The sequence below is a fragment of the Triticum aestivum genome, chromosome 3B (genome assembly GCF_018294505.1).
Source record: "Triticum aestivum cultivar Chinese Spring chromosome 3B, IWGSC CS RefSeq v2.1, whole genome shotgun sequence".
Taxonomy (NCBI): domain Eukaryota; kingdom Viridiplantae; phylum Streptophyta; class Magnoliopsida; order Poales; family Poaceae; genus Triticum; species Triticum aestivum.
In genome coordinates this window covers 5,412,904-5,429,195 of record NC_057801.1, presented here as the reverse complement: position 1 = coordinate 5,429,195, position 16,292 = coordinate 5,412,904, and the positions used below count along the sequence as shown (strand labels likewise).

At 49.9% G+C, this 16,292-nt stretch overlaps 1 protein-coding gene across 1 annotated transcript; it reads left to right on the top strand.

Moving 5' to 3' along the window:
• LOC123064190 (uncharacterized) lies at window positions 1–14,817 on the top strand. Its single transcript, XM_044487723.1, has 5 exons — window positions 1–226; window positions 7,457–7,591; window positions 8,268–8,536; window positions 9,854–13,019; window positions 14,711–14,817. Exons 3-5 carry the CDS (start codon window positions 8,510–8,512, stop codon window positions 14,815–14,817), a joined length of 3,300 nt encoding a protein of 1,099 aa, XP_044343658.1. The 5' UTR covers window positions 1–226; window positions 7,457–7,591; window positions 8,268–8,509.
• The last annotated feature ends 1,475 nt before the right edge of the window (window positions 14,818–16,292 follow it).

The window sequence follows — 16,292 nt, the reverse complement described above, 5'->3', positions numbered from 1 at the left end:
AACATATATACATACGTTGCTTCATGCTTTGGCAAAGGGAAAGCAGGGCACACATGCAGCCACAAGCAAAGCACCATAAGCTCGGCGCTCGGATAGAGGAGCCAATCTGTTGTACTCCTGCCTGCGTGCATCTCTCGGCTCTCGGGTTTCTGATCGGAATTGGCAGTGTAAAGAAGCAGAAGCTTGGCCCTTCAGTCTTCTCAAGCTGCTCTTGTCCGCTGTCCAGGTACGTACCTATGATTACCACCCTCCCTTGGTTTCCTTTCTTCGTGACCTCTAATGTCACTAAATGAGCTTAGATCACTTGAGCTCGTTTTGAAAATAAATTTCGAAAGCCAATTTTAGAGGTCTCTTAACTTGATCTTCACGAGTACATTGTTGGATATAATCACGATTAGGCAAAACTGAGTCCGGCACGGACATGTAGCCCTGGCCGAGTCGGCCGTGTATAGGTAGGATAGATACTATATATACCTGTACGGAGGCATACCCTTGTAAGATATAATCAGATCAAAATCAATAAAGTGCAAAGGCTCGACACGAGCCTCTTGGCCAACTCGGCGAGTCTGCGTATTGGGTTCCGGCGACTTGATCTACGCTAGCTAGCTAGACACGAGAATCCATCCACAAGGGTGCTTGCCTGCTTGGTGTGTACCTGCAGCTTCCGTGTACGTCTACGTCTACCTCTCCGATAGAATCGGTTAGCTCGGAAAGTACTCGAGCTAGTCTTGCACGTGCGTCTCGCCGGAAAGTACACGGCGGATCGCAGTGTCGAGGCCGGGCCTTTGCCAACAATTGGTATTCAGAGCTTGGTTTGTCGGTCGTGATCTTCGGAAAGCACTCGAAAGATCATGTCGAACACAGGCAAGGATATCGTGACGGCAGCAGCGGGAGCGTCGATGCCAATGGTGGGGGTGTCGCAATTCCCACGTCTGGATCGAGAGGACTACGCACTATGGGCGATGAACATGAAGGTCGCGATGGAGGTAGCTGAGTTCTGGGAAGCCGTGGAACCCAGCGGTGCCGAGTACACGAAGGGCGCGGCGAAGTACCGAAAGGATCGTCAAGCGTTAACGGCGATCTACTCCGCCATGCCGAAGGATGTGCTGCAACACCTCGTCGGAAAGAACTCGGCGAAGGAGGCATGGGAGACCATCAAGATCCTGCACCAAGGTCATGACCGTGTCAAGGAAGCACACCTTCAGTCCCTAATGAGAAGCTACGAGTGCCTGAAGATGGATGAAAGTGAGACGGTCGATCAGTTTGCCTCCCGTCTCAAGACACTCGTCAACGGCATACGCAACTATGGTTCAACCCTAGAAGAAGTTGCGATCGTCCGACAATTTTAGCGCGCCGCGCCAGCACGCTATATTCAGATCGTCACGTCGATCGAGCAATGTCTCACCTGAAAACTCTCACGGTTGAGGATCTCGTCAGAAGGTTCAAGGCCCACGACGAGAGAATTCGTCTCAGTTTCGGCGACGCGGAGGCGAGTGAGCACCTGATGTTGACAAAGGCGCAATTTACCGCCCTGTTGAAAGAAAAGCAAGGCGGATCCACGAGCAGCGGCAAGAAGAAGGGGAAAGGGAAGCAGCGCTCGGCGAGAAAGAACTTCACCGACTCGGATGACGAGACTACACCTGAACCACCGAGGAGGAAGTTTGACATCAGAAAAGTAAGGTGTTATAAGTGTGGCCTCCTCGGGCACTTCAAGGCTGACTGCGAGGAAACACCGAAGCAACGGGCGCTCATGGCCGAGGAAGGAGACAATGGGGATATGATGCTGATGTGCGAGCTAGTGGACGAGGAGGATCCAGATGATCACGATCAGCTGGAGATAGGTCCGGTGAGTGCATCCGTGTCGGTAGAACCAGGCGAAGTCGTGGCGCCAGAAGACCATGACCCAAGGCGTGACAGTATGGTTACGTCAGTAAACCTGGCGAAGTCGTGGCGCCAGAAGACCATGACGCAAGGCGTGACGGTGTTGTCACGTTAGAAGCAGGCGAAAAAGTGGCGCCAGAGGTCCACGACACAATGCGTGATGATACGGTCACGCTAGAAGACGGCGAAGATGTGTCGCCAGAAGAACATATCGCAGGGCGCGGCGGTGTGATTGTGCTAGAACCTGGCGAAGTAGTGGCGCCAGAAGACCACAACGTATCACGGAGCAAGGCGCATACAAGGCCAACGACACGCCGAGGCCCGCAAGCGTCACGTCAGAGGATGGCAATGCAAGGCGGGAAGCTCCACATGCGATTGTCACTCTGGACAGTCCACGCGCTCGTCCGGGTCACCACGGACGAGGGCCAGTAGTTGTAGTACTCGAAGACAGCCGTAGTGAGATAGACGCTGCACGGTATTGTACTCCTCCGCACAGGCCAGAAGAAGGAGCCGGCCACTCCAGTAATCTAGTCGGAGGTGGCAACTATAAGTTGCATACAGCAGTTCCATCAAAGAGCCTACGTGGAAGCCTAGTGGAAGTGCTAGAAGTTGGAAACACTCCAGAAAAAGGTGACGGGCAGCAGGGATGCAACCCAGCAAGTAGTAGAGTTGGAAAATCGCCAGGAAAAAGAACTATGGCAAGTTCAGAAGTAAGTGTGTCTTCTCCAATAGCACAAGAACAACGCGTGTTGGACCTCTCTCCAGAAGCAAGGCTTCAGGTAAATTCGGTGAAGATGAAAAGTAAAGGGCAACGAAGTTTGCACATCGAGGAATCGGAAATTTTTGAAGATGCAAATATGGAGGAGTGTTGGCGTCGTGCTATGGATGAAGTGCTGGGGTCGATCCGAGACAACAAAGCATGGGAGCTCGTGGATCTTTTCAGTGGACATAATGCAATGGAGCTCAAGTGGGTGTACAAAGTCAAGAAAGATGCCGAAGGGAACTTGGTGAAGCATAAAGCAAGGCTCGTAGCTAAATCATGTGTGCAAGAGCAAGATGTGGACTTCGAAGAAGTGTTCGCTCCAGTTGCAAAGATGGACTCGGTGAGGCTACTTATAGCTCTCGCGGCTCAAGAATCTTGGAGGCTACATCACATGGATGTGAACTTCGCGTTTTTGACTGGGGAGTTGGAAGAAGAAGTATACGTGCAACAACCACCTGGGTACATCAAAGAAGGAGAGGAACACAAGGTATTGAAGCTACACAAAGCGTTGTACGGGCTACGACGAGCTCCTCGAGCATGGAATATTAAGCTTGACCGTACATTGATTTCTCTTGGATTTGAGAAAGCCCCACTAGAGCATGCTATGTACAAGCGAGGTGAAGGCAAGAATCATCTTTTAGTGAGCATCTATGTGGATGATCTATTGATAACTAGAGCAGACGAAGAGGTGATTGCAAACTTCAAGCTACAAATGGAGGAGCTATTCAAGATGACTGATCTAGGGCTCTTGAGTTACTACCTTGGGATAGAGGTACAACAAAAGCCGGAGGGGATTACAATATGCCAGCAGGCATATGCAAAGAAGGTACTTGAAAGCTGTGGCATGAAAGATTGCAATCCAAGTCATGTTTCGATGAAGCCTCGTCTTATGCTAAGCAAGAAAAGTGAAGCACCCGCGGTCGGTGCAATGGAGTATAGAAGTGTGGTCCGAAAGTTGAGGTATCTCACGAATACAAGACCGGACTTGGCCTATGAGTCGCTTCATGGAAGCACCCACGACAGAACATTGGGTAGTTGTAGAACATATACTCAGGTACATCAAAGGGACAACAAACTTCGATTGTGTCTATTTAAGAGAGAAGGAGATGATGGAGCTACTTGGCTATAGTGATAGCGACATGGCAGGAGATGTGGACGACCGTAAAAGTACCTCGGGCGTGGCATATTTCTTGTGAGGAAGCATAATGAGTTGGCTATCACAAAAGCAGAAGGTGGTCGCATTATCATCTCGTGAAGCAGAGTATATTTCAGCTGCAACCGCGGTGTGTCAACGCGTTTGCCTAGGAAGACTACTCGGTAACCTCACAGGTAAGCAACCAGAACGAGTGATGCTCAACGTTGACGACGATTCTACAATCTCTATTGAAGAATCCAGTGCATCATGGTAGATGCAAGCATGCCGATACAAGGTATCGTTACATAAGGGAGTGTGTGAAGAAAGCAAGATTGGCGTCAACTATATTTGCACCGATGATCAGCTTGCAGATATCCTAACCAGATTTTTAGGATGACAGAAGTTCATGAAGATGCGGCGAAGGATCGGCGTCCAAGCTGTGAAGTAAGGACACCGTGCTTAGAGGGGTGATTGTTGGATATAATCACGATTAGGCAAAACTGAGTCCGGCACGGACATGTAGCCATGGCCGAGTCGGCCGTGCATAGGTAGGATAGATACTATATATACCTGTACGTGGTTCCCCTGTAAACTTAACTCAGATCGCAAAGTAATAAAGATCAACGGGAGCGACACGCTCCCGTAGCTATCCATCAGCGCCTCGTATTGTTTCGCGTGTGTGCGTGAGTTTCCGACGAGAGCAATCGATCAAGTTTCCGGCGGTGGTTTGCTATACGTGCATAGCTAGCTAGCTTTGACTTCGTCAAAAGCATCCACCAGCCTGTGTGCTTGGTTGGTAGACTTATACGTGCCTATCTCCGTGAAGAAGCCAGCTTGTGTGCACGTGTGATCGACGGCGAAAGCATAGGTCGCCGCAAACGTATTGTACGAGGTACGCCGGAAAGTACTCGGCGTACGGGCCTGTGCCAACATACATATACATATCGGTAAATTTCCATAAATGCATATGTTTATTTGCGAGCTAGAAAAAATATTATAAGTATGTGTACCTATAATATATGTAGACTCACTGTTTTAGATCCACGCATTTGTTTCTTGAGAAGCTCATAATTAACATTTTCATAAGAAAAAATTACAGTTAAGTATATCACATTTAATTAGATGTATATGTATGATTTGTTCCAAAATATTCTGAAACTTCGAGTACCAAGAGAGGAGCTAAGACGTATCTCTCAATAATCCTGCCATGTTAGGGTCTCTTTGATTCAAAGAGTTCTCATAGGAATTTGGAGTCCTTGGGAATTTTTCCTATGATGGTCGTTTGATTCGTACGATTGAATCCTATAGGGAATTTTCCTAAGGATTCATTTCTACTACATTCTATTGAAATTTTAGCATCTACTCATGACTTCTTGAAAATAATCATTCGTTTTTTCTGTAGAGGCAATAAAAGAAACCAAAATCCTATAGGACTCAAATAAGCATGACATTGCAATCCTCTGATTTTCCCATTCCTACGTTTTTGGAATCCTTCAAATCAAAGAGGCCCTTAAACTTCGCTTGTTAGTAAGCCGTGCTGGACCACTGTTTAATAACGGTGAAACACAAGTGTACAGTCGCTCGGAACGGGTCGCAGCTGTGTGGCTTGAGAGAGGACCCCATGTATTGAGGAACTATTCCAATGGATTGTAGCTCTATCATATTGGAATAAACTACTATTGATCTCGCGGAAAAAAGGTGAAACACAAATGTAACATGTTGTTGTTTATATATTCAGGTCGTGTGACAAGAGGGGTCTTGGACTGATGGGTTAGACTCGGCCAAATCTGTTGCTTTTCTCTCCTCTCCTGGCTTTCGACAAGGCATATATACTCATCATCAGAGCGGTCTTGTAGTAGTATTTTTTTTAGCTCGTGCTAGTGGCCCAGCCCGCTCCCGCGAGCGGGGGGGCGAACCCACGCGCCGCCGCCTCCAACCCTTCCCCGTCCCCTCCCTCTCCCCGCCGCCGCCGGCTCGCGCCGCCGGGCAAAGCCCGGCCAGCGTCGGTGGCGGCGGGCCCTCCTTCCTTCGGCGCGGTGTGGGGCTGGCGCGGGACAGCGCCCTCACGCGGATGCGCGCAGCCATGCAGGGCGGCGCGGCGCGGATGCGTCCAGGGCGGCCGGATGGCGGCTCTCTGGCGCGGAGGTGCGGGTGGCTGCAGATTCGCGGCCAGGCGGGGCGTGCCGGCGTGGGGCAGCCGTGGTCAGCTTCTCGGTCCAGATCTGGATCGGGGGGGCTCCTCCGGCCTGCTACACGTGAGCGGCGCGCCTTGTCGGCGGCGGCTGGATCCCGGGGCGGCGGCCCTGGAAGGTGGCGGCGAGTGAAGCTCTGGCTTCCCGCGGCGGCATGGCGTGGTGTAGTCCCTATCCAAGGCGGATCTGCATCGGCGATCTCGTGGTTTGGCCACGGATTGGTTCAGATCAGAGATGGTGATGAGCGTGCGGGATCCATCCCGGTGGCTCTCGCGGTTTGGCGAGGTGGGGTGGGAGCCCTCCTCCCAGGCTCTAGTGGTGGCACATTCAGGCAGTGGCTGGTGCGCTAGGGCTCCTACGGTGGCACTGCTGTCGCGGTTGGTCGCTGGATCTAGGAGGCTAGGTCTGGGGCTTTGAAGGCGGTCGAGATAGTGCACAGGTTGTCGGGTGGATTTCTTGGAATGGATCCGGGTGAAAACTTGGTCTTCGGTCATTGGCCGGAGCCGGTGATGACGATGCTTTATCATCGTTTCCTTCATGAAGGCATCATCGAGGTGAAGTTCCCAACCCCACCCAATACCTCCGGGGGAAACCCTAAATCAGTTGATCGGATGACGGCGGCATTCATATGTCGTTACCCCCTTGGGGGCGGCATTTTTGGAGATGCACTCGGGCTCGAAGGACCAGCGGATGGCAGCTGCGGTGGAGCGGTGTTTCTTTCTCCATATTCATGGCGGCGGTTCTCGACGGCATGGAGCAGTGGAGGCTTGGCGTCAGATGTGTGGTGAGGGACACGCGCAGGAGGTCGACGTTGTCTGGCGCCGTGGTGGCGTCGATGGCAGAGAGGCCTGACAAGGTCGATGCGTCAGTACATGCTTTGAGGATGGATCGAGGGAAGATGGAGATGACGGCCCTTTGCAGCGTGTGCGTGTGGTACTCACTGATAGTGTGCCGGACCGGAGTGTTACCCAGCCCCGCCTATGTGGCCTGGACGGGGCATCCGGCGTTAGATGTTAGGCTTTCGTGCGATGTCTGTTTGGTATTTGGCCCGGACATTCGGCACGCTTTCATCAAGAGGATAGGAGTAGCGACAGGTGTCGTCTAGATGGTCGCCTCGGGCTTACTGTTGTATTACTTTGTAAGGTCTTTGTGAATAATAAATAATATGGCCGCATGCATCATCCGGATGCAGAGGCTGGGGGTGGTTCCTCCTTTTCTAAAATATATACTCATCGTGAATCCGTCCTCATCAGTTGAAGATTGATTAAATTCGCCAATGGCCTTCTCTCCTGGTCTTCGTTAGAGGAATTTGTCACGAGAAGTGGCCTTCTGGAAGAGAAAATACTCTTGTGCACTTTATGTTCACAAAGTAGTATGCATGCAGTGGCTTTCTCCTGAGATTATAAGGGACATTCTTGGTTGTGAAATTGGCCATGGCATGCTAACTCACTGAGCAGCCAGTAATCGTGCACTCTTTGGTTACAGATAGGAGGACCCAATCTGCTCTACTACTGCGTGCATCTCTCGGCTCTCCGTCACATTTCTTCGCTGAATTAGCAGTGTGCAGAAGCGGAAGCTCGGGGTTCCCCTTCTGTCAAGCTGCCGTTGTCTGCTGTCAAGGTACCATCAATTTGTTTCCTTTCTTCGTAACTTATAATATACTCCCTCCGTTTCTAAACATAAGTCTTTGGAGACATTTCACTATGGACCACATACGGAGTAAAATGAATGAACTACACTCTAAAATGCATCTATATACATCCGTATATGGCCCATAGTGAAATCTCTACAAAGACTTATATTTAGGAACGGAGGGAGTACATTATTGAATACCCCTAAATGATCTCGGGGCACTTGGAGCTCATTTTAGAATAAGATTCGGAAAAGACATTTTGAAGTTTCAAAAAAACAAATTGCCACTACTACATATACACTTGTGCTACATACACGTAAATTCCATGCACAAATATGTCCTCTTTTGCGTGCTAAACAAAGGTACAAATATGTGGATCTATACTAGATGTACTACTCCCTATTGTAGACCCACACTCATTTTTTTGGTGCAGCTCACAAGTGAGCATATATTTGGACAGATAAATCACGTCTAGATGTATATATGTGTGGTTCCTTTCAAAATCTTCCGAAATTTCCAAATATCGAGAGAGCAGTTAGAACGCCTCTCTCAGTAATTCTTCTATACTATAAACTTTGCGTGTTGGTGAGTAGCACTCCACTGCTGGTAACCAACAGGGAAACACAAATGTAACATGATTTGCTGGTCAAAATATATATGCAGGCAGTGTGACAAGAGGGGTCTGATGGGTTAGACTGGTCGAAATCTGCTGCTGCTTTCCTCTCCTGGTCTTTGACAGAAGAATTATTCATCACGAGTCCCCATCAGTTTAACATTGGTTAAATTTGCTGCTGGTTCTCTATATTGGTCTTCGATGGAGGGATTAATCATGAGTCCTCAACAGTTGAAGATTTATTAAATTTGCTGTTGGCTTTTTCTCTTGATCTTTGTCAGAGGAATTCATCATGAGTAGGGATCTTATGACAACATGGGTAATACTCTTCTGCATTTTACGTTCACAAAAGTAGTACATGGACGCACGTAGTGGCTTACTCACTCATTGTGATGGACCGACGTTATTGGTTGTGAAATGGCCTTGGCACAGTAATACAAAACTATAAATGTATAGCCCGGGCGATCCAGTATGTATAGCCCGGGCGATCCAGTGAGGGCGCCATGGCAACCCCTCCGAAAATGCAAAAAATATTTACTATATACTCCTCCATTCACTATTATAAGATGGTTTAACTCTTTTTCTGAATCGGATGTGTATAGACACGATTTTTATGTGTTTGTTCACTCACTTCAGTCCGAATGTAGTCCATATTAAAACATCCAAAACATCTTATAATAGTGAATGAAGGAAGTGCTAGTTATGCTAACAGTGAGGGCAGCCCTGTCCCGCCAAAAAAAAAAGTCAGGGCAGCCTGGCCTTGCCCATCATCGACCAGCTGACGTGCACCACTGCCTCACGTCTTGACCACGGCATCGAGCGCCCAAGGGTGACAAACTACTTAACAAGTTACTGGACCAGTTGGTTGCATTTTGAAGTTGTCATACCTAAAAACGAAACAGAACATACACAGGTAGCTCTCCTGAACCTATAGATTTCCGTAAGCTAATGTACTACTCCGTTCCTAAATATTTGTCTTTTTAGAGATTTCAACAAATGACTACATACGGAGCAACATGAGTGGATCTACACACTAAAATATGTCTATATACATTCGTATGTGTAGTCCATTTGAAATCTCTAAGAAGATAAATATTTAGGAACGGAGGGAGTATCTCACATGCAAACACACGGCCACGTGTGAAAATGTTGTTAGTTGGTAAAAACCCTGAACTAAACACGTAGATGTGTACATAAGAAGAATGTAGATGTGTACGCAAGAAAAAGATTGTTAAGCTCAGCAGACAGCGCGTAAACTAGCAGGAAATATGTTACCCAGTAGGTTGACCGGATGCCTAAATACTGAACTTTTAAATAGCGCACAATCTCGACGCTGTAGCATTTGGAGGGGCATCACGCAAAAAACGGCATCGTGTATAATTTTTTCGCTTTAGCGCACTATAATGCCAAGTTAGCATGCTATTGACTATTGAGCCTGCCAGTATTTGCCATAATATCTCGCTATTTAAAACTTTGCTAAATACACAGCATAGCTACTTTGCCGTAGGCCTGACTGTTAACAGTCATTGTGATTTAAATGAGTGTTCAAACAACAATTCTTCTGTCCAATAATGGTATAAGTTATATTAGTTCTGTATCTAGCAAAGGTGTTCTAACTTATTAACATCTTTGACAGCACATTTATTCAACGGACGTTGATGGTGCCAGAGAGGAAATACTTCGAATTCTTGAAAGAGGGAGCTACGTAAAGACCATCTATTTTCATGGTTGGGATGGATTCGGGGCGTCCCCTGTTCTTAGATCCATAGCAGAAATGCTCCAATGTAGTGGGACCACTCCAGAACTATGCTTTGACAAATTAATTTACATAGATTGCTCTGAGTGGAAAAATAGAAGAGCAGTGCAGAGGGCAATTGCAGAGGAACTGGACCTTGACTGCTCTGTAATGGCCATTCTAGATGAGCAAGATGAAGAGGACGATTGTAACGGAGTTGATGAAAGTTCGAGAGATGATATAGACAATGTCGGGCAAGTGATTGCTCAAGCACTGATGGACACCAAATTGATGATGATTTTTCTTAATGGAAGTGATGAAGAGATTGACCTAAGCACCTTTGGCATTCCTCATTTTGGAAGATATGGCAACAACATGATGATATGGACCTTCAGCAGAAGTTGGCTGACCATGGACCATGACCTTGAACAGGCAGTAGACAAGCTAAGATATACTCATAATTTTGTTTATGTCTATAAAGGAATCAGAGAATTGCCAGGTTCAAAGTTCTATGGACTGCTACAACAACAAGGTGCTGCCATAGTTGCTCGTGCTGCATGTATGATGGACATCGATCTAGCAGTTGTTGCAAATTGTTGTCTATATGAGTTATTCTTGCGTTATAATTTCCACAATGCCACTAAAAGAAAGTTTGATTGGGCCGCTCATGCTTCCAACTACTGGATGTCCGATGGGATCATAGAAGGAGATAAAGCAAGGGATATTAGTAATGCATTGCATCGAGAGATAAATTGGGAGTGTGATGCTACTTTGGTTGATAATGTGCTTAAAAAGTTCATGGAAGATTCAGAGCCTCCTTTTCTGGTACTTAAAGATGAAGAAATCTACAAAGAAGGGTCATACCGTTGGATTTCAGTCACATCTAAAAATATAGAAATAAGTGGAATGCAAACTATACCTGCACCGACCTCATCTTTCTTCTTGGCATTTGAATGCTCTGACTGCCCACCAAGTTTACCAAATGGCTTCTTTGAACATTCCAGCAAGCTTGGCGTGCTAGTTCTCCGTTGTTGTGCCTTCAATTTTGCATCACCTCCTTTCCTAATATGCCATAGCATAAGATTCCTTGGACTGGACCACTGTACAGATGATAAAAAATGTGAAGGAAAGGATCATATAGAGTGGACATATTTATGCAACATATCAGTGTTGGACCTACGTTACACAGATTGGAATGAGATCTTATCTGAAGAAAAGATGGATATCATGACTAATATCAGAGAGCTGAATATAGAAGGAGTCAGAGGTTGGCAGTATATGTCTAACCTACAACATCGGCTGCCTAACCTCCAGAGGCTTCGGATAACAAAACCAACATGTCAATGGATAATATCAAAGGATTTTGATAACTCCTTTATAGATAAGACAAGCATGGAAATACTTGACTTGTCAGGCAACAGTGACATGAAATCTCTTCCAGCAAGCCTATCAATGGCAAGTAGCCTTGGATTACTTGTACTAGATGGTTGCTATGGGTTGGAAAATGTTGGCAGCCTTCCTTCATCCCTCGAATCCTTTAGCTTTAATGGACATGGGCCAGCTTCTCAATGGACACAAGATGTTGAGCTACCTCTGAAACAATTCCGTCCGTCGACCACATCAGAATATAAGGATATCAGAATCTCAAAGATCTCTCTAGAAGGTTGCACACAATTGAAGAATTTGTTTTTGTGTGGGCTACCCAACCTCCTGGAGTTGGACCTCTCTGGAACTGCGATCAAGGTACTTGACTTCAAGACTATGGTAGTGCAAGTCCCAAGGCTCAAGCGATTGTTTCTAATAGGATGCAAGCATCTTCGTGCAATAATTTCGGTGCGCGAGATTGATTCTGATATAAAACCTGACCTGGAGTTGGTGTGCATAGACACACGAGTTGGAATCGTGTGTCCCCAGCCATCCATCAACAAGAAGAAACCCCGCCAGTTACAGGTGCATGTTGTTGCTAGGGATGCGAGGCTTACTCGCTCTTTGAAGGATCTGTTGGGGCGTTGTGACAGTTGGTCGAGGAGGGTGACAAATATGAAGTATCTTTGTTACAATATCCATGTCACCTCCTCGCCTATGTACGGTGGAGGTACTCAATTTGAAGCAGACAGCAAGAACAAGATTGGTCCTGATGATCAAGAGAGCTTGCAGAACCTTATTCGAGCAGGCCCATATAGTGATGTCCTCAGCATTGTTGGAGATCCCCCGATGCAGGCTTTCCCCCAACCTCCGAGTACACAGCTGGACCAGCATGTAGAGATTGCTAAAGGAAGCTGCTATGTGGAGAGTGAACTGAAAAGAGGATTACGTGAATTGGTTGGATGTGCTAAATCCCTGCATGTGCACGACGTCGACGTATCAATACGTGCTGTTGTTTCAAATCAAGGTTATTCGTGTGGGTACCTTAAGTGGTGCCGTGTGGAGAGGTGCCTGAAGTTGGATACCGTCTTCCAAGCGGCTACTTATGATTTTGGTCGTCTGGAGACCTTTTGGGCGTCAGATCTCTTAATGGCCCGTTGGATTTGGAGTAGACCTTTTAACCGTAATTACACCCGCTACATCTCCTTTGAAAATCTACAACACCTACACCTGCGCTCCTGTCCCAGCCTGCAGTTCGTGCTTCCGGTGTGGGTCTCCTCCTTCCCGAGCTTGAAGACCCTCCACATGATCCACTGCGGTGACCTCGTGCACGTCTTCATGCTGAACATAGAATACCCAGAGGAAATAACCATCCATGGTGTACTATTCCCGAAGCTGACTGCCATCCATCTACACGACCTCCCAAAGCTGCAACAGATATGCGAGGTCAAGATGATGGCACCCGCGCTCGAGACCATCAAGATCAGGGGATGCTGGAGCCTGCGTAGGCTGCCATCCGTGGGCTCCCGTGGTCAAGGTGAGAAGAAGCTGGCTGTCGAGATCGAGAAGGATGTGTGGGACGCTCTGAAGTGGGACGCCGGCCACTGCCCCGACCACTTCGAAGCGCCGGTCCACTCGCGTTACTACAAGGAGAAGCTGCCTAGGGTCTCCGTCCTCAGGTATATCATTTATTTGCATATTGGTGAATCCATCCATTATTATTTTAGTTCAGCAAAACTAGACAAGCAGCTGCAACCCCCGCGTCGTCCTCCTCCTAGGGCGACTCGGGCGGCCAGAAACCTAGCCGCCGCCGCCGCAAACTCCCTCCTCCTCTCCCTCCACCGCCGCCGAAAGACGCCGCCGTGCTAAGCCCGGGGACCGATGGCGGTGGCAGGGGATCTCCTCTCTCGCGCGTCTCCGGGGTGGGGCGGACCCCAAGGCGTGTGGTGGCGTGACCAATCTGGGATCTGCGGCGCGGCGGATGGCTGCAGGCGGCGGGAGGCTGGCCCGTCCTCAGAAGGCGATGGCTTGGCGCGGCGGAGGCCAGGGCTGCGGGCGCTGTGGATGGCCCTTCGGGCGGCGGCGGCGGCTGCGGTCGCCGGCGGCCGGCTTGGCTGCGGTGGCGTGCATGCTGCCTTCAGATCAGCGACGGCGGCGTGGAGGTCCTGGTGGTTTTGTCGGCAACACCTCCGATCAGATCTGTTCTGACCGGTGCAACCGGCGGTGGTGGTCATCTCTTCCGTCAGAGGTGGTCGGCCTGAGGCTGGGTGTTCGGATCTCTGGATCCGTCATCTGGCACCAGCTGCGAGTTGGGAAGACGTAGTTGTCGGTGAAAACCGAGCCGACGGTGGGCGATGACGACGTTCCACGTCGTTACCTTGATGAAGGCATCGTCATGTTACTACCGTCGACCCACTCGTATTGCTCCGGGGGAAACCCTAGGATCTGGTGTTCCAAACAGGACTATGGCGGCACTGCGGTGTCGTTTCTCTCTTGGGAGCATCGTTTTGTGGAGCAGCGCTGGAAGTCAGAGGCAGGAGGTGGAGCGGCTTCGTCTTGCACGGAGCTTCGGTGGAGATGTCAATTCATGCCTGACCGACAGGTGCTACGCTTGGTCATGCCTGGTCGGCAGGTGCTACGCACGACAGATCCTCCAAGGGCTTCAAGCTGTGTCGGCTGGTGGTACTTGGCAGCATGGCGCTGAGGTGAATCAGTGGCGACCGTGACGTGTTCAGCTGTTTGTGCGCAGGGAGGAGGTGTCGTTGGGCGCCGTGGTGGCGTCGATGATAGCTGGACCGAGCAAGGTTGATGCATCAGTACAGTTCTGAAGATGGAGTGGTGGCAGTTGGCGGCGGCGGCCTCTGAGAGCACGTCGGACCAGTGTGTGCCCCAGACCCGGCAAGTGGCTAGGTTGGGGTCTCAGGTCTTAGATGGTAGGCTTGGCTGCGATGTCTGTTTGGTATTAGGCCCAGGCTATCTACGCCCCTTCATCAACTGGATAGGTGTAGCGACAGTTTGTTGCTTAGACGGCGGCTTTAGTCTTACTGTTGTATGACTTTGTAAGGTTTGTGAGAGTAATTAATAAAGTGGCCGTATGCATCGCCCAGATGCAGAGGCCGGGGGTCATCCTCCTTTAAAAAAAAATAGTTCAGCACTTGACCTGCTCATGATTGTATTCCGTTATTCACCATTTTGTTTCTCTGTCTCCAATGTTATGTTGCCTAGGTGAACTCTGCATTGCGGTGTGTTTCTTCCATCACTGTTTTGAGAATGATGAACGCTACTTGTGCTGCTGGATCATGCGTTTGGTTTGCTCGTGTGCTTGCTTGGATTGCTATTGTGTGGCGTTCTCGCTGAAGCCGGATGTGCGAGCTTATGGTTGCTCTCACACAGACCTGGCCGACGCGTCATGCGTGGGTGTGGTTTGCGATTGCAGCGGCCTGTATGGCTGCATATCTGTGTTGGATGAGTGCTTGCTTGATATGCGTTCGGAACTGTAACAGCTGCCTACTATGTGTGTGTGTGCCTGCGTGCAACTACATGGCTAGCTGCTTGTGAGTGTGACTTATAATTTGAGAGTGTTTGCCATGTATTATCTGAACCAAAACAAAAAAAAAACAGCTCGGCTGGTTGTGTGTGCGCTTCTGCATGCACTAACCTGCTAGCTGCGTGTGTTGTTTGTTTGGTATTGTATGAGATTATGATTGCACGATGTATTGCTCTCGTGCATAGGCACGTATATATGATGTACAAGGTGGGGCCTCTACCTCAATCTATACAACAAACTAAATAGGTGGGCCTAGTCAATATACAACAAACTAAAGAGGTTGGGCGCCGTGTTAGAGCCCTGATGATAGACGAAGAGCGAGGCGTCCGAGCTGGTAGAGCGGAACCCAAGCTGGTGGAGAAACGCCGCGATGCGCTGGTACCAAGCACGCGGAGCCTGCTTGAGTCCGTACAAGGACCGCGAAAGCAGGCACACGTGGTCGGGAAGCGCCGGGTCGACGAACCCGGTGGGCTGCTGGCAGAAGACCTGCTCCTCGAGGTGACCATGGAGGAAGGCGTTGGAGACGTCCATCTGATGCACCGGCCAAGCACGGGAGACCGCAAGGTGGAGAACCGTGCGTATCGTGCTGGGCTTGACGACCGGAGCAAAGGTGTCGGTGAAGTCGATGCCAGCACGCTGTTGGAAACCACGAACGACCCAGCGCGCTTTGTAGCGATCAAGGGTACCATCAGGACGGAGCTTGTGTTTAAAGACCCACTTCCTGGTAATCACGTTGGCGTGTCGGGGACGGGGAACAAGCTGCCTCGTCCGCTTGCGCAACAGGGCGTCAAACTCCTCTTGCATCGCAGTCATCCAGAGCGGGTCACGAAGAGCGGCTCAAACGGAGGACGGCAACGGCGACGGCTCAGAGGTGGACGCCGCATGGACGTAGTCATCCGAGGCGTAGCACGAGCTCGGGCGAAAAACGCCCGTACGGGCGCGGGTGACCGGACCGGCCACAGGCGCCGGGGGCCCCGAGGGGGCCGCAGGCGCCGGAGGGGCCGTTGGCATCGGGGGCACCACGGGCACCTGGGGTGCCGAGGGGGCTGGGGGCACCGGGGGTGCCGAGGGCGCCGCTGGGGCCGCGGGCGCCAACGTCGGGGGCGCCGGGGGTGCAAGCGCCGCGGCTGTAGGAGGCGTCGTATGCAGGGGCGCGCCTCAAAGCCAGGGGCGGGCCAAGAGAGGCGCGCGAGTGCCCTGGGAGAGGCGTCAAGGAGCCCTCGTCACCGGTGGCGGGAGGAACAGCCGGGGGTACCTGGTGAAACGGAAACACATGCTCATCAAAGTAAACGTGTCGGGAAGTGAACACACGGTGGGAGACGGGATCGTAGCACCGATATCCCTTGGAGTTGGAGGGGTAGCCGATGAAGATGCAAGCGATAGAACGAGGTGCGAGTTTGTGAGGAGCGGAGTCCGCAATGCTAGGAT

What these genes read in the sequence shown, in the direction of transcription:
- LOC123064190 (XM_044487723.1), top strand. Translation starts at nt 8,510, where the DNA reads ATGAGTAGGGATCTTATGACAACATGG. An exon ending in GGGATCTTATGACAACATGG is followed by an intron (nt 8,537 to 9,853) that starts GTAATACTCTTC and finishes CATCTTTGACAG; the next exon opens with CACATTTATTCAACGGACGT. An exon ending in TATCATTTATTTGCATATTG is followed by an intron (nt 13,020 to 14,710) that starts GTGAATCCATCC and finishes GCTCTCACACAG; the next exon opens with ACCTGGCCGACGCGTCATGC.